The sequence below is a fragment of the Sapajus apella genome, unplaced genomic scaffold (genome assembly GCF_009761245.1).
Source record: "Sapajus apella isolate SASKATOON/1434 unplaced genomic scaffold, GSC_monkey_1.0 scaffold151, whole genome shotgun sequence".
NCBI lineage: Eukaryota > Metazoa > Chordata > Mammalia > Primates > Cebidae > Sapajus > Sapajus apella.
In genome coordinates, this window is record NW_022437091.1 from 2,335,854 (window position 1) to 2,355,900 (window position 20,047).

At 51.8% G+C, this 20,047-nt stretch overlaps 4 protein-coding genes across 8 annotated transcripts; 3 read left to right on the forward strand and 1 right to left on the reverse strand.

The window, feature by feature from the left end:
• The first annotated feature begins 34 nt into the window (after nucleotides 1–34).
• On the forward strand, nucleotides 35–5,908 carry NOP9 (NOP9 nucleolar protein). Of its 4 annotated transcripts, none has more exons than XM_032265677.1 (10): nucleotides 35–122; nucleotides 629–1,084; nucleotides 2,053–2,205; nucleotides 2,443–2,584; nucleotides 2,709–2,901; nucleotides 3,544–3,684; nucleotides 4,424–4,549; nucleotides 4,733–4,969; nucleotides 5,187–5,292; nucleotides 5,633–5,908. In XM_032265677.1, the coding sequence occupies exons 2-10, from the start codon at nucleotides 634–636 to the stop codon at nucleotides 5,788–5,790; spliced, it is 1,707 nt and encodes a 568-aa protein (XP_032121568.1). In that variant the 5' UTR covers nucleotides 35–122; nucleotides 629–633; the 3' UTR covers nucleotides 5,791–5,908. The 4 variants fall into 4 exon arrangements, with proteins under 4 accessions (XP_032121568.1, XP_032121565.1, XP_032121566.1 ...); XM_032265674.1 differs by having other exon boundaries at nucleotides 56–421; XM_032265675.1 differs by having other exon boundaries at nucleotides 56–421; nucleotides 2,095–2,205.
• CIDEB (cell death inducing DFFA like effector b) lies at nucleotides 5,881–10,136 on the reverse strand. Its single transcript, XM_032265688.1, has 5 exons — nucleotides 8,583–10,136; nucleotides 8,144–8,288; nucleotides 7,052–7,201; nucleotides 6,634–6,824; nucleotides 5,881–6,452 (listed from the first exon to the last, which is right to left on the reverse strand). Exons 1-5 carry the CDS (start codon nucleotides 8,621–8,623, stop codon nucleotides 6,320–6,322), a joined length of 660 nt encoding a protein of 219 aa, XP_032121579.1. The 5' UTR covers nucleotides 8,624–10,136; the 3' UTR covers nucleotides 5,881–6,319.
• A 1,888-nt stretch (nucleotides 10,137–12,024) lies between these two features.
• On the forward strand, nucleotides 12,025–14,002 carry LTB4R2 (leukotriene B4 receptor 2). Its single transcript, XM_032265686.1, has 2 exons — nucleotides 12,025–12,223; nucleotides 12,617–14,002. Exon 2 carries the CDS (start codon nucleotides 12,627–12,629, stop codon nucleotides 13,701–13,703), a length of 1,077 nt encoding a protein of 358 aa, XP_032121577.1. The 5' UTR covers nucleotides 12,025–12,223; nucleotides 12,617–12,626; the 3' UTR covers nucleotides 13,704–14,002.
• LTB4R (leukotriene B4 receptor) lies at nucleotides 13,739–20,041 on the forward strand. 2 transcript variants are annotated; one of them, XM_032265684.1, is made up of 2 exons: nucleotides 13,739–17,036; nucleotides 17,661–20,041. In XM_032265684.1, exon 2 carries the CDS (start codon nucleotides 17,676–17,678, stop codon nucleotides 18,738–18,740), a length of 1,065 nt encoding a protein of 354 aa, XP_032121575.1. In that variant the 5' UTR covers nucleotides 13,739–17,036; nucleotides 17,661–17,675; the 3' UTR covers nucleotides 18,741–20,041. The 2 variants fall into 2 exon arrangements, with proteins under 2 accessions (XP_032121575.1, XP_032121576.1); XM_032265685.1 differs by having other exon boundaries at nucleotides 15,739–17,032.
• The last annotated feature ends 6 nt before the right edge of the window (nucleotides 20,042–20,047 follow it).

Genomic DNA, 20,047 nt, shown 5'->3' on the forward strand with positions numbered 1-20,047 from the left:
GGGGGACACACCCACTCTGTCCGCCTGGGGTCGCGCGGAACTATGACGTAGTAGCTGCGCCAGGAGCGCGCCCGCTTTTCTAAACACGGTTTGGATCTGCCCCACGCCTGGCGACGTTGAAGGTCCGTCCACGGCCGAGGAAGCTTTTGCAGCCGGACAGGTCCCGAAGCTCACATGGGGCTGGGTCCGCGCTCTCCACACAAGGTGGGGCGCCGGTTCCCAGCTGGTGGCAAACGGGGGCGCGGGGCCAAGGGGTCGGGGCGTCCCTCACCGGGCCGCGAGCGGCAACCACGGCCACCTCCGGTTGGGCTCTCGGAGCGGGCTCCAGATTCGCACCCGCACCTGAGCCCCGAAGCTCTGGGATATTTCCGCCGGGCGCTGTCCGCACTGAAAGAGGCTCCCGAGACTGGGGAAGAACGAGGTAGGCAGCAACTTCGAGTTTTACACCAAGAGCATAAAATCCAGGGCAAGCAAGGAAACTTTCTAGAGTCGGCATGGCGTGGTAACTTAGTTTCATTTCCCATGTCCTCTTCCTAGGCTTCCAACCCACGATCTTTGGTTAAGTGAGGGTACATAACTGTATTCTCTACTAAGTTTCTTCAAAATGTTTCTTTTTTCGCTTTTCCAGATCTGATGGTGCACAATATTATGAAGGAAGTAGAGGCTCAGGCCCTAGCTTTGTCCACGAACAGGACTGGCAGTGAGATGCTGCAGGAACTGTTGGGATTAAGTCCTTTGAAACCGCTTTGTCGCGTATGGGCTGCTCTGCGCTCCAACTTGCGCACTGTGGCCTGTCACCGATGCGGGGTCCATGTATTGCAAAGTGCTTTGCTACAGCTCCCTCGATTGCTGGGAAGTGCTGCAGAGGAGGAGGAGGAGGAGAAGGAGGAGGAGGATGGGAATGATGGTCCCACGGAGACCCTGGAGGAGCTGGTCCTGGGACTAGCCGCTGAGGTGTGTGATGATTTTCTCTTCTACTGTGGAGACACACATGGCAGCTTCGTGGTCAGAACTCTGCTGCAGGTGTTAGGAGGGACTGTTCTGGAGTCTGAGAGAGCCAGGCCCCGTGGTTCCCAATCATCTGGTAAGTATTACAAGAGGAAAATGGACCTAGTGGGAAGAAGAATTTAGAAAGCTCAGAAGGAGACAGTAAATAGAAGAGTAAGTCTTCGTGGGGGAGCTTGACCTGGAAGAATTAGCTTGACCTGTCCTAATCTGAACAGGGCTTAGCAGGCCAAAGATTAGTCTGTGCAGAGGCCCAGAGGTAAGGATGTACAATTGTGTTTAGGGGACAGCTGTTAGAATGGATGCAGAAGGAGAATTTTTTTTTTTTTTTTGAGATGGAGTTTTGCTCTTGTTGCCCAGGCTTGGCTCACCACAACCTCTGCCTCCTGGGTTCAAGTGATTCTCCTGCCCCAGCCTCCCGAGTAGCAGGGATTACAGGCACTCGCCACCACGCCCAGCTAATTTTGTATTTTTAGTAGAGATGGAGTTTTTCCATGTTGATCAGGCTGGTCTCAAACTCCCGCCTTGGCCTCCTAAAGTGCTGGATTACTGGTGTGAGTCACGGCGCCTGGCCAATTTTTTTTTTTTTTTTAAAGCATGACTTAACATACAAATGTGTGTATACTGGACTCAATCAGAAGTTCAGAAAACAGTACCCTTACTACATACAGCCCACTCTGTTATTTCCTTTTCTTTTCCAAACTTTATTCTGCTCTAGTTCATTAAAAAAAGAATGCTAGTCAAGATTACTAACTTGATTTCATGATACAGTCTTGGGTTGTCATCTACATTTGGAAAAACTCTACGAAACAAAGTTAGAGAGTTTAAATGAGACTTGATTTTGGAATGCCTTGTATACCTGGCTGAGGAGGTTGAACTGTCTTCTGTGGACCATGGGGAAGCTGGCTGAAGCTTTTGGAAAAATTAAGACAAAAATGTAGTCTCAGTTCAGTCATCCAGAAGAGACATTCAGCTGTACTTCAAATGTTCTGCATATCCAAGCAGAATCCTTGTTCATCTATGGAATTGTTCTCTCTTGGGTGGCAGTTTGTGATCTCCCTGCTGCACATGTTCTTAATCTTCCTTCAGAAGCACAGAGGGCCCCAGCCCGGGAATGTAAGCCAGCTGATTTTGAAGTCCCTGAAACCTTCTTGAATCGCCTTCAGGACCTGAGCTCCTGCTTTCTGAAGGACATTGCAGGTAAGGAGGGAAGTAGGAGGGTCTCATACCTACTTTTCTGAAAGTGATTGTTACCAAGCAAGGCCCTTGGGTCAGGTTATTCCTCTTCTTTTCAAACCTGGGCTGGTTTGACGTTGAAAGCACTTTGTATAGTCCCTTTGTGTACGTAGTGCCCTGTATCTTTTTGCCTAAAGTTTGAGGTTATGCAGGTTGTCTGGATTTTGGGAAAGCTGCTTTATTTTTGCCCTCTCTCCACAGTATTTATCACTGATAAGATCTCCAGCTTCTGTCTTCAAGTGGCCTTACAGGTTTTACACTGCAAACTACCCCAGTTTTGTGCCCATCTCTGCAATGCTGTGATTAGTTACCTGAGTACTTGCAGTTCCTCAGTAGATGGCAGGTATGGTCGGGTCTTAGGATTGACCAAAGTTGGTGGGGCTGTGTGAAATGAATGAGATGATGTAGTGCAACTGGATTTTACATGAAATGGAGTTAAGACTGCCTGATGCTCCTCTTGTCCCTAGTCCCCTACTGCTATTTCTCCGAGATCAGACGAGCTCCAGACTCCTGGAACAGGTCCTGCTGGTGTTGGAGCCTCCAAGGCTCCAGAGCCTCTTTGAGGAGCACTTGCAGGGGCAGCTGCAGACCCTGGCTGCACATCCCATTGCCAACTTCCCTTTGCAGCGCTTACTGGATGCAGTCACCACCCCTGAACTGGTGAGTTGGAAACCTGGGCTGGATCTGTTTCTGCTAATTCTTGATCATTGAACCTTATTTTATGGTGTGCCTGCCTCTATGTATTTTTGACGTTGTGCTGGCCATTCCTCTTGAAAAATTATTCCTTGAGGTTTTCCAGAGCTTAGGATAAAGGTGCCTACCTTCTATTGAGAATTTGTTTTGGCTTCTCTCACGTATGAGGACCAGCAAGAGACTGGCTTCATTCAAGTTTATAGCTAGAGGTTCCATGGCCCACCCAGACTCTGGTACTTGGCTATAAGTCCACATGAGTGCTAGAGCTGTTGCCATAGCTTCTCTTTTCCCTTGCTGCATAGGACCAAGGTGGGCTTCCCTGTGGTCTCATGCATTGGGGGTTAGAGTGGAAGGGCAGGTTTAATTTTAGTCCCCCGTTGCCCCTAGTTCTCCCTTATACATAGGGAAGAGCCACTCAAAGTTCCTTCCTGTGAGGTGGCACCTCTAAGACTGCCCCTTGTCCTGGGTCTTATCTATCCAAACAAAAGTCCTGATACTGGCATTGCTTTTTATGTAGCATTTTTAGTTGTTTTCAGTGGGAAGATTTCTCTGAATAATGTAGTCTACCATTACCAGAATGCCACAGTCACATCCCATGTTTCCCATCAGCTGTCCCCTGTGTTTGAGGAGCTGAGCCCTGTCCTAGAAGCTGTATTGGCTCAGGGCCACCCAGGGGTAGTCATTGCCCTGGTGGGGGCCTGTCGCAGAGTTGGGGCCTACCAAGCCAAGGTCCTAGAGCTGTTGTTGGAGGTAAGTAGATATTACTCATAATCTGTTTATGCCATCAGTCCAACTCTTACCAGTTAGGATTTATCTAATCTTAAGTTGTTGTACCTTTGGACTCAGGAAGTCTAATGCCCAAGGAGCTTACAGGAATGGGGGAAAAGATGCCAAATGATTTTTGTTGTTATTGAGACAGAGTCTCGCTCTGTCACCCAAGCTGGAGTTCAGTGGTGCCAGATTGGCTCACTGCAACCTCTGCCTCCCTAGTTCAAGTGATTCTCTTGTCTCAGCCTTCCAAGTAGCTGGATTATAGGTGCCTGCCACCACACCCAGGTAATTTTTGTTTTTGTGGGTTTTTTTGGTATTTTTAGTAGAGATGGGGTTTCACCATTTTGGCCAGCCTGATCTCGAACTCCTGACCTCCAGACGATCCATTACCAAACGGGATCATCCCGCCTCAGCCTCCCAAAGTGCTGGGATTATAGGAATGAGCCACTGTGCCTGGCTGAGGTCAAATGTTATTTCACAGTCCTAGAATAATAATTGTCTCCCAGAGCTAAGACAGAAGTTTATTTAAGGGATAAATGTTTATTAACCTCTGTATGTGATAGAGTCTGGGGATGCAGCAAGGCATGAAATTCTGCTGTCATGGAGCTCACATTCTTATGGAGTTAGGCCTTCTTTCCTTTCCTGAAGGTGTTCCCTTGAGTTTGAGGTTAGGGATGGAGAAGTTCCCACGTTCATCATATTTTGTCTTCTCCTTTAGGCATTCCACTGTGCAGAGCCCTCATCCCGGCAATTGGCTTGTGTGCCTCTCTTTGCCACTTTGATGGCTTATGAGGTGTACTATGGACTGACGGAGGAGGAGGGGGCAGTGCCCGCGGAGCACCAGGTGAGATAGGGAAGAGGCTAAGCTGGTGACTGATTGGGAGCCAGGCCTCCCAGGGTTTAGCAAGCCTCTGACTCCTGAGGTGAGTGTGGTGATTTCATCCAGGTGGAGGTGGCAATGTCCTGGGGATGGGCTCATCCACCTGGCTTGTTGGTGCCTCCTAATTTCCTATCTCTGTGTTCTCAGGTAGAAACAGCCTCAGCCAGGGCCTTGGGGGAAGTGACAGTTCTTGGATCTCTACTGCTGCAGCATCTGCTGCACTTCTCTACTCCTGGTCTTGTACTTCGAAGTCTGGGTGCCTTGACGGGACTACAACTTCTGGCTCTGGCCCAAAGTCCTGCTGGCTCTCATGTGCTCGATGCCATCCTGACCAGCCCCTCTGTGACGCGCAAGCAGCGCCGCCGTGTGCTGCAGAACCTAAAGGTTAGATTTCTGGCTTCTGCCTTGATTCCCCACCATCATCCATTTAGAGAATATGACCTTCTCCAGTACTATACCTTCAGATGCAAAGAGGCTATATAGTTCCTAGACTATTTTAACTCAGCCCCTAAACTCTTCAGAAAATTCACTCCTTGCAGGCCCCCAAAATACACTTTTGTGGACTTTGCTAGGGGAGCCTTCTTTGTTGGTCTTAATACAGGGACAATATGTGGCCCTGGCCTGTAGTCGCCATGGCAGCCGTGTGCTAGATGCCATCTGGAGTGGAGCAGCCTTGGGGGCCCGGAAGGAAATTGCTGCTGAGTTGGGTGAGTACCAGCCCCTCTCTTCGATGTTTCCAGACTTTCCCTTCTTTTACTCCAGATCTCTGGGTGGCGGGGGAGTCTACTGAAATTCAACAGTCCTCAGTTCCAAAGAGTGGTTTTGCTCATGGGTTCTTAGCAGTCTACTTTCCCTTTCCCTTCTGCTGACTGATTGTGCAGTTCTCTGCCCTCACCCTGCTCTCTGACTTCTGTTCTTTGGAAAGTGAGGTGTTCACTTTATCCCAGTGGCAGTCCCAGGGTCTGCGGGAAATGGAGGGATCTTTACCTCAGGTAGAGTCTGTCTTTGAGCACGGATGGTACTAAACATGAGTGATTCCCTTTACAGGGGAGAAGAACCAGGAGCTGATAAGAGACGCTTTTGGCCACCATGTGGCTCGAAATGTGGCCTTGACTACTTTCCTAAAGCGGCGAGAGGCTTGGGAACAGCAGCAGGGTGCGGTGGCCAAGCGGAGGCGGGCATTGAACTCTATACTTGAAGACTGAGGCTTTGGATCTGGGACTGGGTGTTGATGGGGGAGGGCAAAAGGGAGTATCCATCCCATCCCTTTCCTGTTTAAGTTGGAGTCAAAAGTCTTAGTAGTAAATATTTTATATTTTTATTTGAAATGTTTTTGTTATTTTTGGGGGAAGGGTATGAAGACATCTCAGGGTAAAGTCAGAGAGGGCTGTCATGAGTATGCTGGGGAGTTTAAGGACAGGAGGCTTTGGTGTAAAGCTCAGATTAGATGTAAAGCTCAGATCAAGATGCCTGGGGATAGGTTTGTGACCTTTCAGGGCAAGTGGGAGGCAGAAAGGTGGCTAGGAAGGGACAGCATTCTTCAGGTAAGGGTATAGACTTGGGATGTGAGGCATTATGCTGAAAGGTTCTGTCACAAGGGGGTCAGAAGACAGTGGGGAAATTGGGTAAGTTATCTAGCCTGTACTGTCTTCAGGTCCTGAAACTTGATGCTGTCACAGTGTTTGCAGTGTGTCTCTTGGAATGGGTCTGGGGACAGAAGCTTAGAGGCCCTTCTTAGTAGGAATGGAGGCGGCCCTTCTGCTGCCACTTCTCAGCCCCTTCTACTACATGGCGAAGGGTGGAGGAAATTCCCAGCAACATATGGCCCAGGCCTTGCAGCAGTGTGGAGGTCCAACGAAGGAGCTCCCTGAAGGGCGGAGATAAGAGGAAATCAGATGATTCGGGAAACCTGGGAGGAGGCTATCAAGCTGGGAGATGAGGAGTTTCCACAAGCGAGAGCTAACTAGGGTTAGGTGGGTGCAGGAGGAGGAATGATGGGGACTATCCGACTGTAGGGGATGGGGAAGTATGACATGTTGATTTCTGACCTGAGTACTTTCTTTGGGCCAAGTCCTTGAAAGTCACAGCTCATAGAGTAGAGCCCGTAGAATGTGGCTTTGACGTTCAGGCTGCCAAAGAGGTCTCGAGGGTTTTGCTTGTATACGTCAAAGGTGATGCGGGCGATGTCCTTGCTGTGCTTGGGCCTCTCCCGGCCCAGGCCATATGACAGCACTCCACTCTGTAGGACATGCCCATCAGTGCAGTAGATCCTCACACCAGACACCCACCACTAATCCCCATCAGCAGTGGGTCAGACCCTCCCTGGCCTGGACTTGTCCATTGTGTGACATTCTTGACAATTCCGCAACTCCCCCTGCACCTCTGTCCCCAGAATCAGTATTAGGCTAGACAAATGGGAGAGCTATAAAGGATGGGCAGTGGAAGCAGCCCCAGTATAGGCCTCACCCTGATGGGACTCCAGCTCTGACCAGACTCCAGCACCATCAGGCACGTGTCATCCTCCAGCAGCTGGAAGAAGTCCTCACTGTCCACTACAGTTCCATCCTCCTCTAGCACCAGGGTTAGCACTCCATTCAGCAGTAGGGTCTCCAATGCCTGCCCAATGGCAAGAAGCAGAAAGGAAGGGCAGGTCTTACCCCATGCCCCTTCCCTCATTAGCTGCCCAACATCCATCAGTTGGGCCTAGACATTGGTTGATGTCCCACCTCGACTTCCTGGGACTTTGCCATCCCTCCTAAAGGCTACTGCTCTCAGTGTTCTTCAGTTGTTGGAGGATCCTAGCTAGAGGCTGACCTTGTTCCTCTTTGCTCCTACCATGTCACTAGCATCTCCCCTTGCTCCCCTCCAAGTCACTCCTGTTTTGGAATTGGAAAGCAAGCCAGGTTCTCATGAAGTCCACCCTTCTGTCCTACAGTGCGGCACCTCACTTTCCCACACCCTCAGAGCTCTCCAGAAGTGTGTTCAGTAATAGTGTTTAACCTTTTTGAGTCCTTACTCTGTGCCAGGTATGAGGATTTTACCTACATTATCCTCTGACTCAACAACCCTACGAGGTGGTGTATTATTGCCTTTTTATAGATAAAGAAACTGAGGTTTTGATAAGTTGAACAACTTGACAAACTCACTGTGGAGTGGGGAACAGGAGAGGAAGGGAACTGCTGAATCCCCTAGGGGCTGAATGGAGTTTTGTTGCCCTGCCCATATCCCCTAAAGGTGGAGGGTACAGCGGAGGTTTTGACAGAAAGTGGCAGAATTTGAACTTGATTTGTCATACAAATTGCCTTTCCATACTGGCTTCTGAATTCCATCCCTCCAGCTCTCCCTAGCCACTACTTCCCCTGCTCCCACAGACAACCTCACTGTGGAAAATGAACAAATTGACTGGAGGTCATTAGGCACACCCCACTGCTTTTAGCCCTCAGAAAGAGGGGCAGCTGTGTGACCTCAGCCGTCTCTGCTCCATCATCCCAAGTTATCACTGTTCTCGAGCCCCTTGGCTGCCCCTGCTATAGGAACCGAGGAACTTGGCCTACTTACTTTGGCTAGCAGTTCCTGATGGGTGGCAGCTGTCAGGCCTTTCCGTATGGTCCGCTTGTGATCACAGACACGGAAAGGTCGCTGGGGTGGCAGAGCTGAGGTCCAGACCCTCCGTCCAAACTCTGAGCTTATACTAGATACTGACCTGGTAGTTGGGAAGAAAAGTCAAGAAGAAGCAAGAAGGGGCTTGATGAGTGTAAAGGGCATGATGGGGGTGGCTAGGGGGCTGGTGAGGGAGGAATGGTTTGCAGATTAGGGATGGGGTATAGACCGTGGAGTGCAGGTGGGCCGTGGGTGGCTCAGGAGCTTGATAAGCTCACTGTGGTGTGGGGAGCAGGAGAGGCAGGGTACTGCTGAGTCTCCTAGGGGCTGAATGGAGTTTTGTTGCCCTGCCCATATCCCCTAAAGGTGGGGGGTACAGCGGAGGGTTAGCAGTCACCTGAGCAGGTCACTGGGGTTCAGAGCTGAGAGATACTCCATGGTGGATGGGAGAGTTCCTTCTTCCCTGGAACTTCTGGGCTGAGTGGTTCTCTGCTATGCTGGGGCTTCAGTGGTGTTTTCTGTTACAAACCTGAGATCTCAGCCCAGGATGAGGTGGGAATGAGTCAAGCCTGGACTCTGGCCCCCCTGCCTGACCAGTAAGAAGGGCAAAGTCCAAGGGGAGGGATGAAGGAGGGGCCAGATGTGGTCCTGGAGGAAGAATTGCCCGGCAAAAGCCACCGGAGCTTGTTTGTATGTCTTTGGTGATGGCATGTGTTGTGAGGGTAGATGGGAACCATGTAAAAGGATGAAATGTGACCTCTGGTGTTTCTGTATTTCTATGGAGGGAATTTCTAGGGACAGTTTCTGGCTCTCAGGCTCTGAGAAGCTGCGTTTTGTGAGCGGCTCGGTGTATGCTGCCACCTACTGGAGAAGCCGTAAGCTGCAGCATTAGGAAAAGGGAACCCCTGCGGAGTGTGGGGAAGCGGGATGGCAGCATGGCAGGGCTTTGGAAAATGAGAGGTGAAACTGTGTCCAGGAAGGGTGTGAGGAGAGGATGGATCCTGATCCATGGGTTCAGGATCATTAGGGTCCTGTCTGGGACGCTGGCCTTCCTACTTACCTGCTCCTTCCTCCTTGGTCAAGGGACAGGCTGGCCCATTGCTCTGGCTTCATTTTCCAGAACTGCCTGCTTCGGCCACACTTAAGTCATCTCTCTCAGTTTTCCCCTTTTGCCAATTAATGGACATGAAGGAGATGTGAATGGGACAGGGATGTCCTTTGACAGGATCAAGACTTTAGCTTTTGGTACACTGTGTCCTAGCTCTGATTTCAGTTGCAGCTGTGATGGACAGTTGCATGGAAGCTGAGACTCTCACTGACAGTGGAACCCTCAAATGAACACAATCCCTGCTTTCCTGCCCAGGATCCTTGTAGGGTCCCCAGCTTCCCCACTATTTTTCTGTGTCCTGACAAAGAAACACAGAGTAACTTGATGGCTCTGTCACCTGGCCAGCTGCATTTCCCCTGGAGGCCTGAGCCCAAGCCAGAGCCTTGAACATTACCAGGCACTGAAAAGGTATTCAGGTTGTTGCCCAAAACACCGAAAGAAACTGGCCCTGGCACTGAGCCAAAGTCCTTGAACCCTCATAAACTCCATACCCTGACCCCCTTGTTTTGAACATACTTTGGTAGAACAACTCTTTCTTTCACTGTCTGTTGTGAGGATATGCTGCAGCCCACTCATTAAGTTCTCCTAATAAATGCTTTGGACTGATCACCCTGCCAGTCTTTTTGTCTTGGGCAATCTGTACTTTTCTCAGAGGTTCCCAAGGCCTAATGAAGGGACTTCACACACTCTTAATGGCTTTCCTCTCTCTTGTCTTACCCTATGCCCTCACTTCCTGAGTTAGCCTCCCAAGTACAGGATTACCTGTACCCAAGCCCTTAGTTCAAGCTCTTCTTTGGGAGAACCCAAACTAAGACAATATTCCTGGTGCCCTGCCCAAGGAACGTCAAGTTCTGGCTGTTACTTGGGCAGAGTGTATGGCACATTGGGAGCCAGATGTAAGGCTGAGTGCCCTACAGGGTCGTGGGGTGAGCCTTATGCTGTGCTGAGGTGCAGGATCCGAGAAATAAAGAGACAGGACACAGAAGTACAAAGAAAATGCAGCTGGGCTTGGGGAGCCACACCACCTATAAGCAGAGTCAGGCAAGGCCGGCGAGGCCGGTGAGGCCAGGCTGGCGAGGGTGGTGAGCGAGCCCCAAATGTCCAGAAGCATGAGTATGTATTGTGTATAGGTTAGGGGGCAGGGCAGTGAGTGAAATCATCTTGAAGGATAGTGATAGGGTCGTGAGCACTAAAACATAGGGTCTACCCCCATTAGGTCACCTAGGCCAGGAGGTGGACAGCGCGCAGCAAGGGACCCGTTCCCACGAAGGCAAGGGCCCCGTTACCACGAAAGGAAGGGCCGTGTGCAGTAAGGGGTCCACCCCCATTAGGTCACCGAGGCTTGAAGGTGGTCCGTGCAAAACGAAGAGGGTGAAGTGTGCAATACTTCTATCTATGGGAAAACTACTTCTAAGAAGATTTATAGGAGGATGCTTTAAGTTACATAGTAGTGACAGAGCTGTCAAGGTTATTGCCACCTTCTGGTAGCTTCCAATGGATTCTATGGGAAGATGCTTTTCAAGCAGCCCAGTAGCAAGAGCTGATAAAGTTCACAGTCACCAAGGTGGATTGCAGTTCTGAGGGCAGCCTTCCACAAGAACTGGAGCAAGGTCCTACAACTCCTTTATCAGGAGGAGTGGCTCTCGCTCTAAGCCTGCCATACAGCGGGTATCTTTACTATACTGAACTCTGCCCCTGGGCCATGGATTCTTGTCCTGGTATAACTGTTTTTCCCTTAATTCATGCTCTGCACTGTGTCTGCTCTAGGCATTCCTCCGATTATGAACTAAGATATAATTATAGGTATATATGTAGGGAAATATTCTTCAGGCACTCATGGCACTCATACTATCAACTATTATATGATTATATATAGCGGATTATATAAAGGGAGACTTCAAGCCCTATTTCTATAAACTAATATATGATTATGTAAAGGATTATATAAAAGGAAATAGCTGAGTAGTAACACTATAAAGTGAGATATTCCTCAAGCCCTAACTGTGCCAGGGTTCTGCTTAGCTCTCATTCCTCAGTGCCTAGATGGGGGGGTTACCCACACAGAGGCCTTTCTTTTCCCTTACCCCAACTCTATCGATCTGCCAGGCCCCCCTCAGATCTCTTCATTTCCAAGTTTTGCTTGACTTTTCCAAGAAGAGAGGGCTGCTTCTTAGTATGTCTCTACTACTGCATCTCTTTCTTTCTTGTCTTGTATCCTGGTGCAGCCTGGTAGTGGGGTCTCTTCATGGTTGTGTGTCATGACTCCCTAATCAGGTTATAAGCCCCTTATATCTCCATGCATCCCCTGTTCCTCCTGGAATCTGGTACCATACCTTACATGGAAAAGCTGTCATTGACAGCCTGGTGAGATCCCTGAGGGTGGAGTGACTGGGGCAGGGCCCAAGGCAAGAGATGGGAGGAGGTAGGCCAGGAGTTTAAGAAAAGGGGCTCAGCTGGACCAGGAAGCTGGAAACAGGCAAAGATAGAGAAGCTGAGGGGCTGAGTTGTTTGGCTCACCTCTATAGGCCAGAGAGGCCAGGTAACATACACACTGTAGAAAGTGGACTGGGGGGATTGGGGCCAGAGCTGGAGGAGGGATGAGAAGAGAAGCAGGACCAGGGTCAGGATTCAGCAGAGTTCTCCTATTCTCTTCCACAGCCAGGTAATCTTATCTGTCCCCCTTCAGCTTATGCTGTTTCCTGGCAAGGCAGGCTCTCACATGCCTGGACGCCTGGTTGCATTGGTGATGGGAAGGAGTGGGGTGAGGGAGGGGCCCCAGGAGAGGCCCCGGATGAGCTTCATCTTGTCCCTCCCCATTCTTGCCTTGCCCTCTGCAAATGTGACAGGCACAGGACAGGAGTAGGCACCTCGCCCACTACTGCTTAACCTTTCAGCTTCCCAGGGCCCCAATCTTGCTTGCTCCCAGCTTGGTAAGTAGATCTGCCCACCTTTACACCCCACCATACACTTTTGTCCAGAGATACTAGGATTGGGGCTGGAAAGAAGGAGAGGCCAGGCTAGAGGAGTGGTGGTAGAGACAGTGACAGCCTGGGGTGAGGACTTGATGCCTGTTTACCACTGAGCACTGGGAAGGAGCCGGGAGTCGGGCAGGTCAACTGACTGGGAGCAGGGGATCTGGGTTCCAAGAAGGGGTAGTGTTTCAGGTGGGGTTTGGGTAATCTTGGAAGTCAGGACTCACAGGCAGAAAAGAGGCGGGCTGCAGGGAAGTCAGGAGGAGGCATGGCCCCTTCTCATCAGGCATCACAGGTGGGGTTTTGCCCCACCCCTGAACGCCCTCTGTGGCCCCTTCCACCCTTCTGTAGGCCCAGAAGGATGTCTGTCTGCTACCGTCCCCCAGGGAATGAGACACTGCTGAGCTGGAAGGCTTCGCGGGCCACAGGCACAGCCTTCTTGCTGCTGGCGGCGCTGCTGGGGCTGCCCGGCAACGGCTTCGTGGTGTGGAGCTTGGCTGGCTGGCGCCCAGCACGGGGGCGACCGCTGGCGGCCACGCTTGTGCTGCACCTGGCACTGGCAGACGGCGCGGTGCTGCTGCTCACGCCGCTCTTCGTGGCCTTCCTGACCGGGCAGGCCTGGCCGCTGGGCCAGGCGGGCTGCAAGGCGGTGTACTACGTGTGCGCGCTCAGCATGTACGCCAGCGTGCTGCTCACCGGCCTGCTCAGCCTGCAGCGCTGCCTCGCTGTCACCCGCCCCTTCCTGGCGCCCAGGCTGCGCAGCCCGGCCCTGGCCCGCCGCCTGCTGCTGGCCGTCTGGCTGGCCGCCCTGTTGCTCGCCGTCCCAGCCGCCGTCTACCGCCACCTGTGGAGGGACCGCGTGTGCCAGCTGTGCCACCCGTCGCCGGCCCACGCCGCCGCCCACCTGAGCCTGGAGACTCTGACCGCCTTCGTGCTTCCTTTCGGGCTGATGCTCGGCTGCTACAGCGTGACGCTGGCTCGGCTGCGGGGCGCCCGCTGGGGCTCCGGGCGGCACGGGGCGCGGGTGGGCCGGCTGGTAAGCACCATCGTGCTTGCCTTCGGCTTGCTCTGGGCCCCCTACCACGCGGTCAACCTCCTGCAGGCGGTCGCCGCGCTGGCTCCACCCGAAGGGGCCTTGGCGAAGCTGGGCGGGGCCGGCCAGGCTGCGCGAGCGGGAACTACGGCCTTGGCCTTCTTCAGCTCCAGCGTCAACCCGGTGCTCTACGTCTTCACCGCTGGGGATCTGCTGCCCCGGGCAGGTCCCCGTTTCCTTACGCGGCTCTTCGAAGGCTCCGGGGAGGCCCGAGGGGGCGGCCGCTCTAGGGAGGGGACCATGGAACTCCGAACTACTCCTCAGCTAAAAGTGGTGGGGCAGGGCCGAGGCAATGGAGACCCCGGGGGTGGGATGGAGAAGGACAGTCTGGAATGGGACCCTTGACCCCAAACCCTACAACCTGCTGCCCTTGCCTGTCCCTTTCCATCCCCCCACCCTCCGGAGCTCAGTGTTCTGGAACGTTTGGGGACCCTTTGACTGGAGTTTGGATCTGGCTGGGTAGGATTACTATACACCTGGGGCAGGCTCAGTTTCCTCCAAACTGAGGGATTATGAGTGTGGTGATGGTCTCTGTTAAGGACTATTTCGTGCTTGCAGTTTGGCATGTACCCATGTGCCAGCACTGCTTACTTGTTGCCAATAGCTGTTATTGTGAAATACACTGGGAAGCCATTAGGTGGTGACTTAAGTGTGCTCCCCCTTATCCCCCACACCGACCCGTGGTTCTTCATGCCTGAGTTGTACTGAAGCCACCTAGTTCCCTGCGGGTCAAGCCAGGGTTGGGCAGTGCTGGCCTTCGGTGGCATCTTGTCCTTCCCTCCACAGCCCAGATGCCCTGGTTCCACAGGCCAACCCATAGAACCACCCTGGAAATAAATGAGACAATGGAAGTAGAGCTATGGGAGCTTGGATGAGGGGTAGGAATGGGATCCATTATCTGAGGTTTATAAAAACCTCTGGGGGAGGAAATGGCTCTGGAAGGGGAAGGTGAATCTGTGGATTTGAAAAGGAAACTTTTCCTGCGTATCTTGTGTTTGGTCCAGTGGGTGTGAGAAGCACACAAGGAGTGGACAGTGGTGTAGGGGCCCTGGGAGTCTGAGACTTACCTTCCTCTCTGACCATCTGATCATCCCTGCAAAGGCCACCTGATGTGAAAAGGGGCCCAGGAGCAGGCACTCACTCAGGGAAGTCTGGGAGTTGACCACCAGGGGCTATGAGGAATGGCAGGAATATTTAGAGGACAGGAATAATTTTTTCAGGAAAGTGACACCTCTTCTTTTTTTTTCTGCCAAGTCTGGGCTCCTTCCAAGATGCTGTTAGCTATTCCTAGCCCCTTCCCCAATACTTCTCTGCCCCTACTTTTTGGAATCTATATCTAGGTTTAAAAATGGTTATAGATCCTGACATCTTTAATTAAGGGGACAAAGAATGGGATTCTTTTCAGGGGACATCCACAAGTACACACCTGTGGTCACTAAGGTGACCAACTCATCCCAGTTGGCCCAGGACTTCCCAAGTTTTAGCACTGAAAATCCCTTGTCTCGGCCCTATCAGTTTCCCAACAAACTGAGATTGTTGGCCTCTCAAGCAGCTACCCTGACCATCACCCAAAGTTCTATGTTAGTGACTGTTTACACCTCCCTGTCCCCCAGACGGAAGTCAAAACAGAGCAAAGGAAACCCAGTCCCCAGGGCCATGCTAGGGCCACCAAAACTGGAGTGAATTAGAACCTGTGAACTAGAACAGCAGGGAGTATGCTTAGAGCTCCTGGTCCTGGGTGTGGGGAAGAAAGGCCATCAAGGGAGATGTGGATGGGGAACAGCTTGAAAAAGGAGGCAAGGACAACCCAGTTTCTATCTGAAGGGTCTTCTGGTTGACCCAGGCTTCTATCCCCAAACACAGGTCTCAGAGGATTCTTTCTGTCCTCATGCACTGGGCAGAGGTTCCCTAACTTCCCCTGTTACATATTCCCCATCTCTCACAGCCTATGTGGTCAGAAAGCCCTTCCTCAACTCTGACTTCAGTTCTTGCTGTGGTTTCAGCCCATATCTTTTTTGTCACATCCTCTGCCTGACAGCTACGAAGTCAATTCTGGTCTGGCTTTTCTCCAAGCACAGCAATTGGAGGCTCTGGAAAGGATAAGGACCTCAGTGATCACCATTACACTTTACATATTTCCTGAGAAGTCAGAGTTGAAAGGGAAGCAGGAAAGCTCATGGTCAGTTTGAAGGAAGGAATTTTTAGTTCTTTTTTTTTTTTTTTTTTTTGAGATGGAGTCTCGCTCTGTTACCCAGGCACTGAAGTGCAGTGGCACAACCTTGGCTTGCTGCAGCCTCCACTTCCTGGGTTCAAGCGATTTTCCTGCCTCAGCCTCCCAAGTAGCTGAGACTACAGGCACATGCCACCACCCCCAGCTAACTTTTGTATTTTTAGTAGAGACGGGGTTTCACCATGTTGGCCAGGCTGGTCTCAAACTACTGACCTCAAGTGATCTGCCTGCCTCAGCCTCCCAAAAGTGCTGGGGTTACAGGTATGAGCCACCACACCTGGCCAGGAATTTTTAGTTCTTAGCTTTTGCAGGAGACTTCAAGGAAAGGAGATGTTCCTCTGTCCAGGAAAGGGGGAAGGTAACCGTTTCCGCATTCCTGGTTTCTCCTCTTGGCAGAGTGGGCATGAAATATCACTGTTCCTGCTCCCTCATTCCTGCTCCTCATGCTCAGGCTGCCTAGCTCATACTCAGCTTCCTCTGTGTGTCTAAAGTGGAACTGGGTAGTGGGCTGTGGGAAGATAGGAAAGAGATGGTACCAATCTCCTTGCCCAGATCTTAAATCCAGGCTCGGCAGGGTAACCACATGGGCAAGCACAAGGCAAGTGCCTGGGGAAAGGGGAAGTGATTGGCATAATGTGCGATACCAAAAAGACCATTTGTATTTTGGCTTCTACCAAAGAGAATGGAGAATTGGTTGACTTAAATGGAACCATTCCTTTAAGTAAGGAGAGAGGAGGGGGTGCTGGGAGATGGCCCTCTTCCCACAACCTAGATCATAGCTTGAACTGAAGCCAAGGACAGAGTTCTTCCCCCTTCAGCATTTACTGACATGCCTTCTTTAAATCACGATGTTATCTAACCCAAACCCAGACCCAGGACCTAGTCACAGCTCCAACCTACACTTCCTATTAATCTGAAACAAACAAACAAACAAACAAAAAAACTACATTATTAATGCAAAAAACAAAGATATCAGCACTTTAGCCTCTCAATCGGAGGCCCATTTTCCTTCTCTGGCTTCCTTACCTCCTCCTATATGATACAATTCACTACTTTGTTCAGTTCTCCAGTCTAGACCTGCATCTTGAGGCCACACCCAGCCTACTCACTCCCCGCACCCCTCTTTCGTCTCTCACTACCCCTTCCTGGTCTCTTCTCATCTGGCCCCACCTCTGAGGAGTACTCCTGCCTTCTGGGTTGCCCTGGAACACAGACTATCCCCGCTCCTAGTGAAGGGAGTAGGTGAGGGTTTCAGCCCCACCCTCAGGAAGATGCATCTTCCCCCTCCCCTGCTACGTAGTACTTCCTCTCTGGCTGACTTAGCTAACAGCACATAGACCTGGGGCCAGGCCCTTGGCATTGGGACTGATCCAGGGATAGGCTACACCAGCCTGCCCTGACCCTGGGATTGGCACCAGCTTCCAACCAGTACCTGCCAAAGCGTGTAAGTAAGTACCCTGGGAACGGCAGTGGTTGTGGTGGTGGTGGGATGGTGTGCAGCCATGAAAGAAGGTGCAAAGGAATCTCCAAAGAAAGTCTGACCAGTGTACAAAGTTGGGAGGCTTTGTCCTCATCACTTGTCCACTAACTCCTCTCCATCCCTGTTATTTCTGGTTGACCTTGGGCATCTCTGGGGACAGTAGGCAGGTGATTGGGAAAGTTAATGGGATTGAGGGACTCAGGGCTTGGCGGGGCAAAAAAGCTGGCCTTTCAAGGGGTGCAGCATTGGTAGGAAGTCTCTCAGTTTGGTTCTAGGCTTTAGGGTCTCCTAAGGGGAGGCGGCTGAAAAGGTCTGGAAATGCTGCTGCTGCTGCTGCTGCGGTCACTGTATATTTTGCAATTGGGTCTGTGGGCAGGAAGAGGCCCCACAACCCAGTTAGGAAACTAGTCTTTGTACTCAACTAGATCCCTTTAAGACATCAGTTGGCAGCGATGGGAGCAGTATATTTCAGAGGGACCTCTGATGCTGCTGACCCTGGAGACAGACCGGAGTTCTCAGGCTAGGTGTGTCCATGGCCTCAGGAAACCCTTGGTCCTCTACTCTTATGCGTGTGTCCGCACTCACTCTCCAGGTCCTCCCGACGGACATGAACACTACATCTTCTGCAGCACCCTCCTTGCTAGGTGTCAAGTTCATCTCTCTGCTGGCTATCATCCTACTGTCAGTGGCGCTGGCTGTGGGGCTTCCTGGCAACAGCTTTGTAGTGTGGAGCATCCTGAAAAGGATGCAGAAGCGCTCTGTCACTGCCCTCATGGTGCTGAACCTGGCCCTGGCCGACCTGGCCGTGTTGCTCACTGCTCCCTTTTTCCTTCACTTCCTGACCCAAGGCACCTGGAGTTTTGGACTGGCTGGTTGCCGCCTGTGCCACTATGTCTGCGGCGTCAGCATGTACGCCAGCGTCCTGCTAATCACAGCCATGAGTCTAGACCGCTCGCTGGCAGTAGCCCGCCCCTTTGTGTCCCAGAAGTTACGCACCAAGGCTTTGGCTCGGCTGGTGCTGGCAGGCATCTGGGTGGTGTCCTTTCTGCTGGCCACACCCGTCCTGGCGTACCGCAAAGTGGTCTTAAAATCGAACAACATGAGCCTGTTATGCTTCTCGAAGTACCCTACCGAAGGGCACCGGGCATTCCATCTAATCTTCGAGGCCCTCACGGGCTTCCTGCTGCCCTTCCTGGCTGTGGTGGCGAGCTATTCCGACATTGGGCGCCGGCTGCAGGCCCGGCGCTTCCGCCGCAGCCGCCGCACCGGCCGCCTGGTGGTGCTCATCATCCTGGCCTTCGCCGCCTTCTGGCTGCCCTACCACGTGGTGAACCTGGCCGAGGCAGGTCGCGCGCTGGCCGGCAAGGCTGCAGGGTCCGGGCCCCTGGGGCTGAAGCTGCAACTGGCCCGCAACGTGCTCATCGCGCTCGCCTTCCTGAGCAGCAGCGTGAACCCCTTGCTGTATGCATGTGCTGGGGGCAGCCTGCTGCGCTCGGCGGGCATGGGCTTCGTGGCCAAGATGCTGGAGGGCACGGGCTCCCAGGTGTCCAGCACCCGCCGCGGGGGCAGCGTGGGCCAGAGCGTGAAGAACGTCCCTGCCGCTCTGGAGCCCGGCCCTGCCGAGAGTCTTACTGCCACCTCCAGTCCTCTAGAGTCCAACGAACTGACCTAGGCCTCGTGGAAGGACACTCACTTTTCTCCTGGCAGAATGCCAGCTCTGAGCCAGTTCTGAGCCAGGAGCAGCAGGGGTGTGGAGGGCATTGGGGCGTGGGAGGCGGGGGGTGGAGTGGAAGAAGAGGGAGGGATGGAACAAGTGAGAGCAGAGTGAGAGAGTGCTCCAGCCTGGCTCCCACAGGCAGCTTTAACCATTAAAATTGAAGTCTGAAATTGGGTCAGCCTTGTGAGTGGGGTACATGTGCTGTGGGTATCGGGTTGCTTGTGGGCACCCTGGTGGGGCCCCTCTCAGTAGTTGAGAGTCATGTCCTTTGGTTCCCTGTGATTTATAATTTTGGAAGGGACACAAAGACAGACATAGACTGTCCCCAACCCAGGTGATTCCAAGTCCATAGTCTGCAGATCATACTTAGCAAAATATAGTCCACAGACTCCAAAAGCAGCTTGTCTAGGAAGACCACCCATGTAGTTTTATCACTCCAGGCCCTGTGACTCAGGGACATTTTGAGAAAATAGAACTGCTGTGAAACATCTTCCCTGAAGCCTGTGATAGGTATCCTTGTTAGCATGACTCTAACTTCCTGCCAATAATCTTTGTCCTCTCCATAGGAGATGTTCTAGGGGATTGCCTTCCTTCCCCCCATTTCACAAGGAAACCAGACTTGAGGACCAAGTCATTAGATCTCATCCTTTAGAATTCTGCACATCAGCATCTGCTAACCTCCACAACACACTCTGGCACAGGGTGGGGCTGAGGGCCCCAGGAAACAAAGATTCCCAAAAGTGAGAGGGATAAGTCATTATTTCCTAGAGATGACTGTTGTTGTAGAGAAACTTGGTCCAACTCTGTTCTGACAAGGTTTTAGGAAGATGGCAACAATAGTGGCAGCTGTGTACTTTTTGGCTCTTTCACATTAAAAAAAAACCAAAACAGCAAGTAGGAGAGTGAAGCCAAATATCCACATGCAACGTCCACAACAAATCTAGTATATTAAGATATCTCCCATGGACCCCAAAGTATGAGCCAGTGAGAATGAGCCATCGATACCTCAAGACCCATGTACCAGTATCTGTGCAGAAGGATGCAGAAGGAAGCAAAGGGATATCGGATGGACCTCTAAACTGTCCACAGGTCCTTACTGGAAAGCATGATGTACCAATCTGAGAACAGCAGCTGAAACTGGGAGGGACCTAACAGATTATTTCCCAGGCCTCTTGCCCATTCTGTATAGTGAGCACATAATAGGTACTTATTTAGTGTTTGTTGAATGAATAAAGTTCAAATGACATTTCCCTGGAGATTCC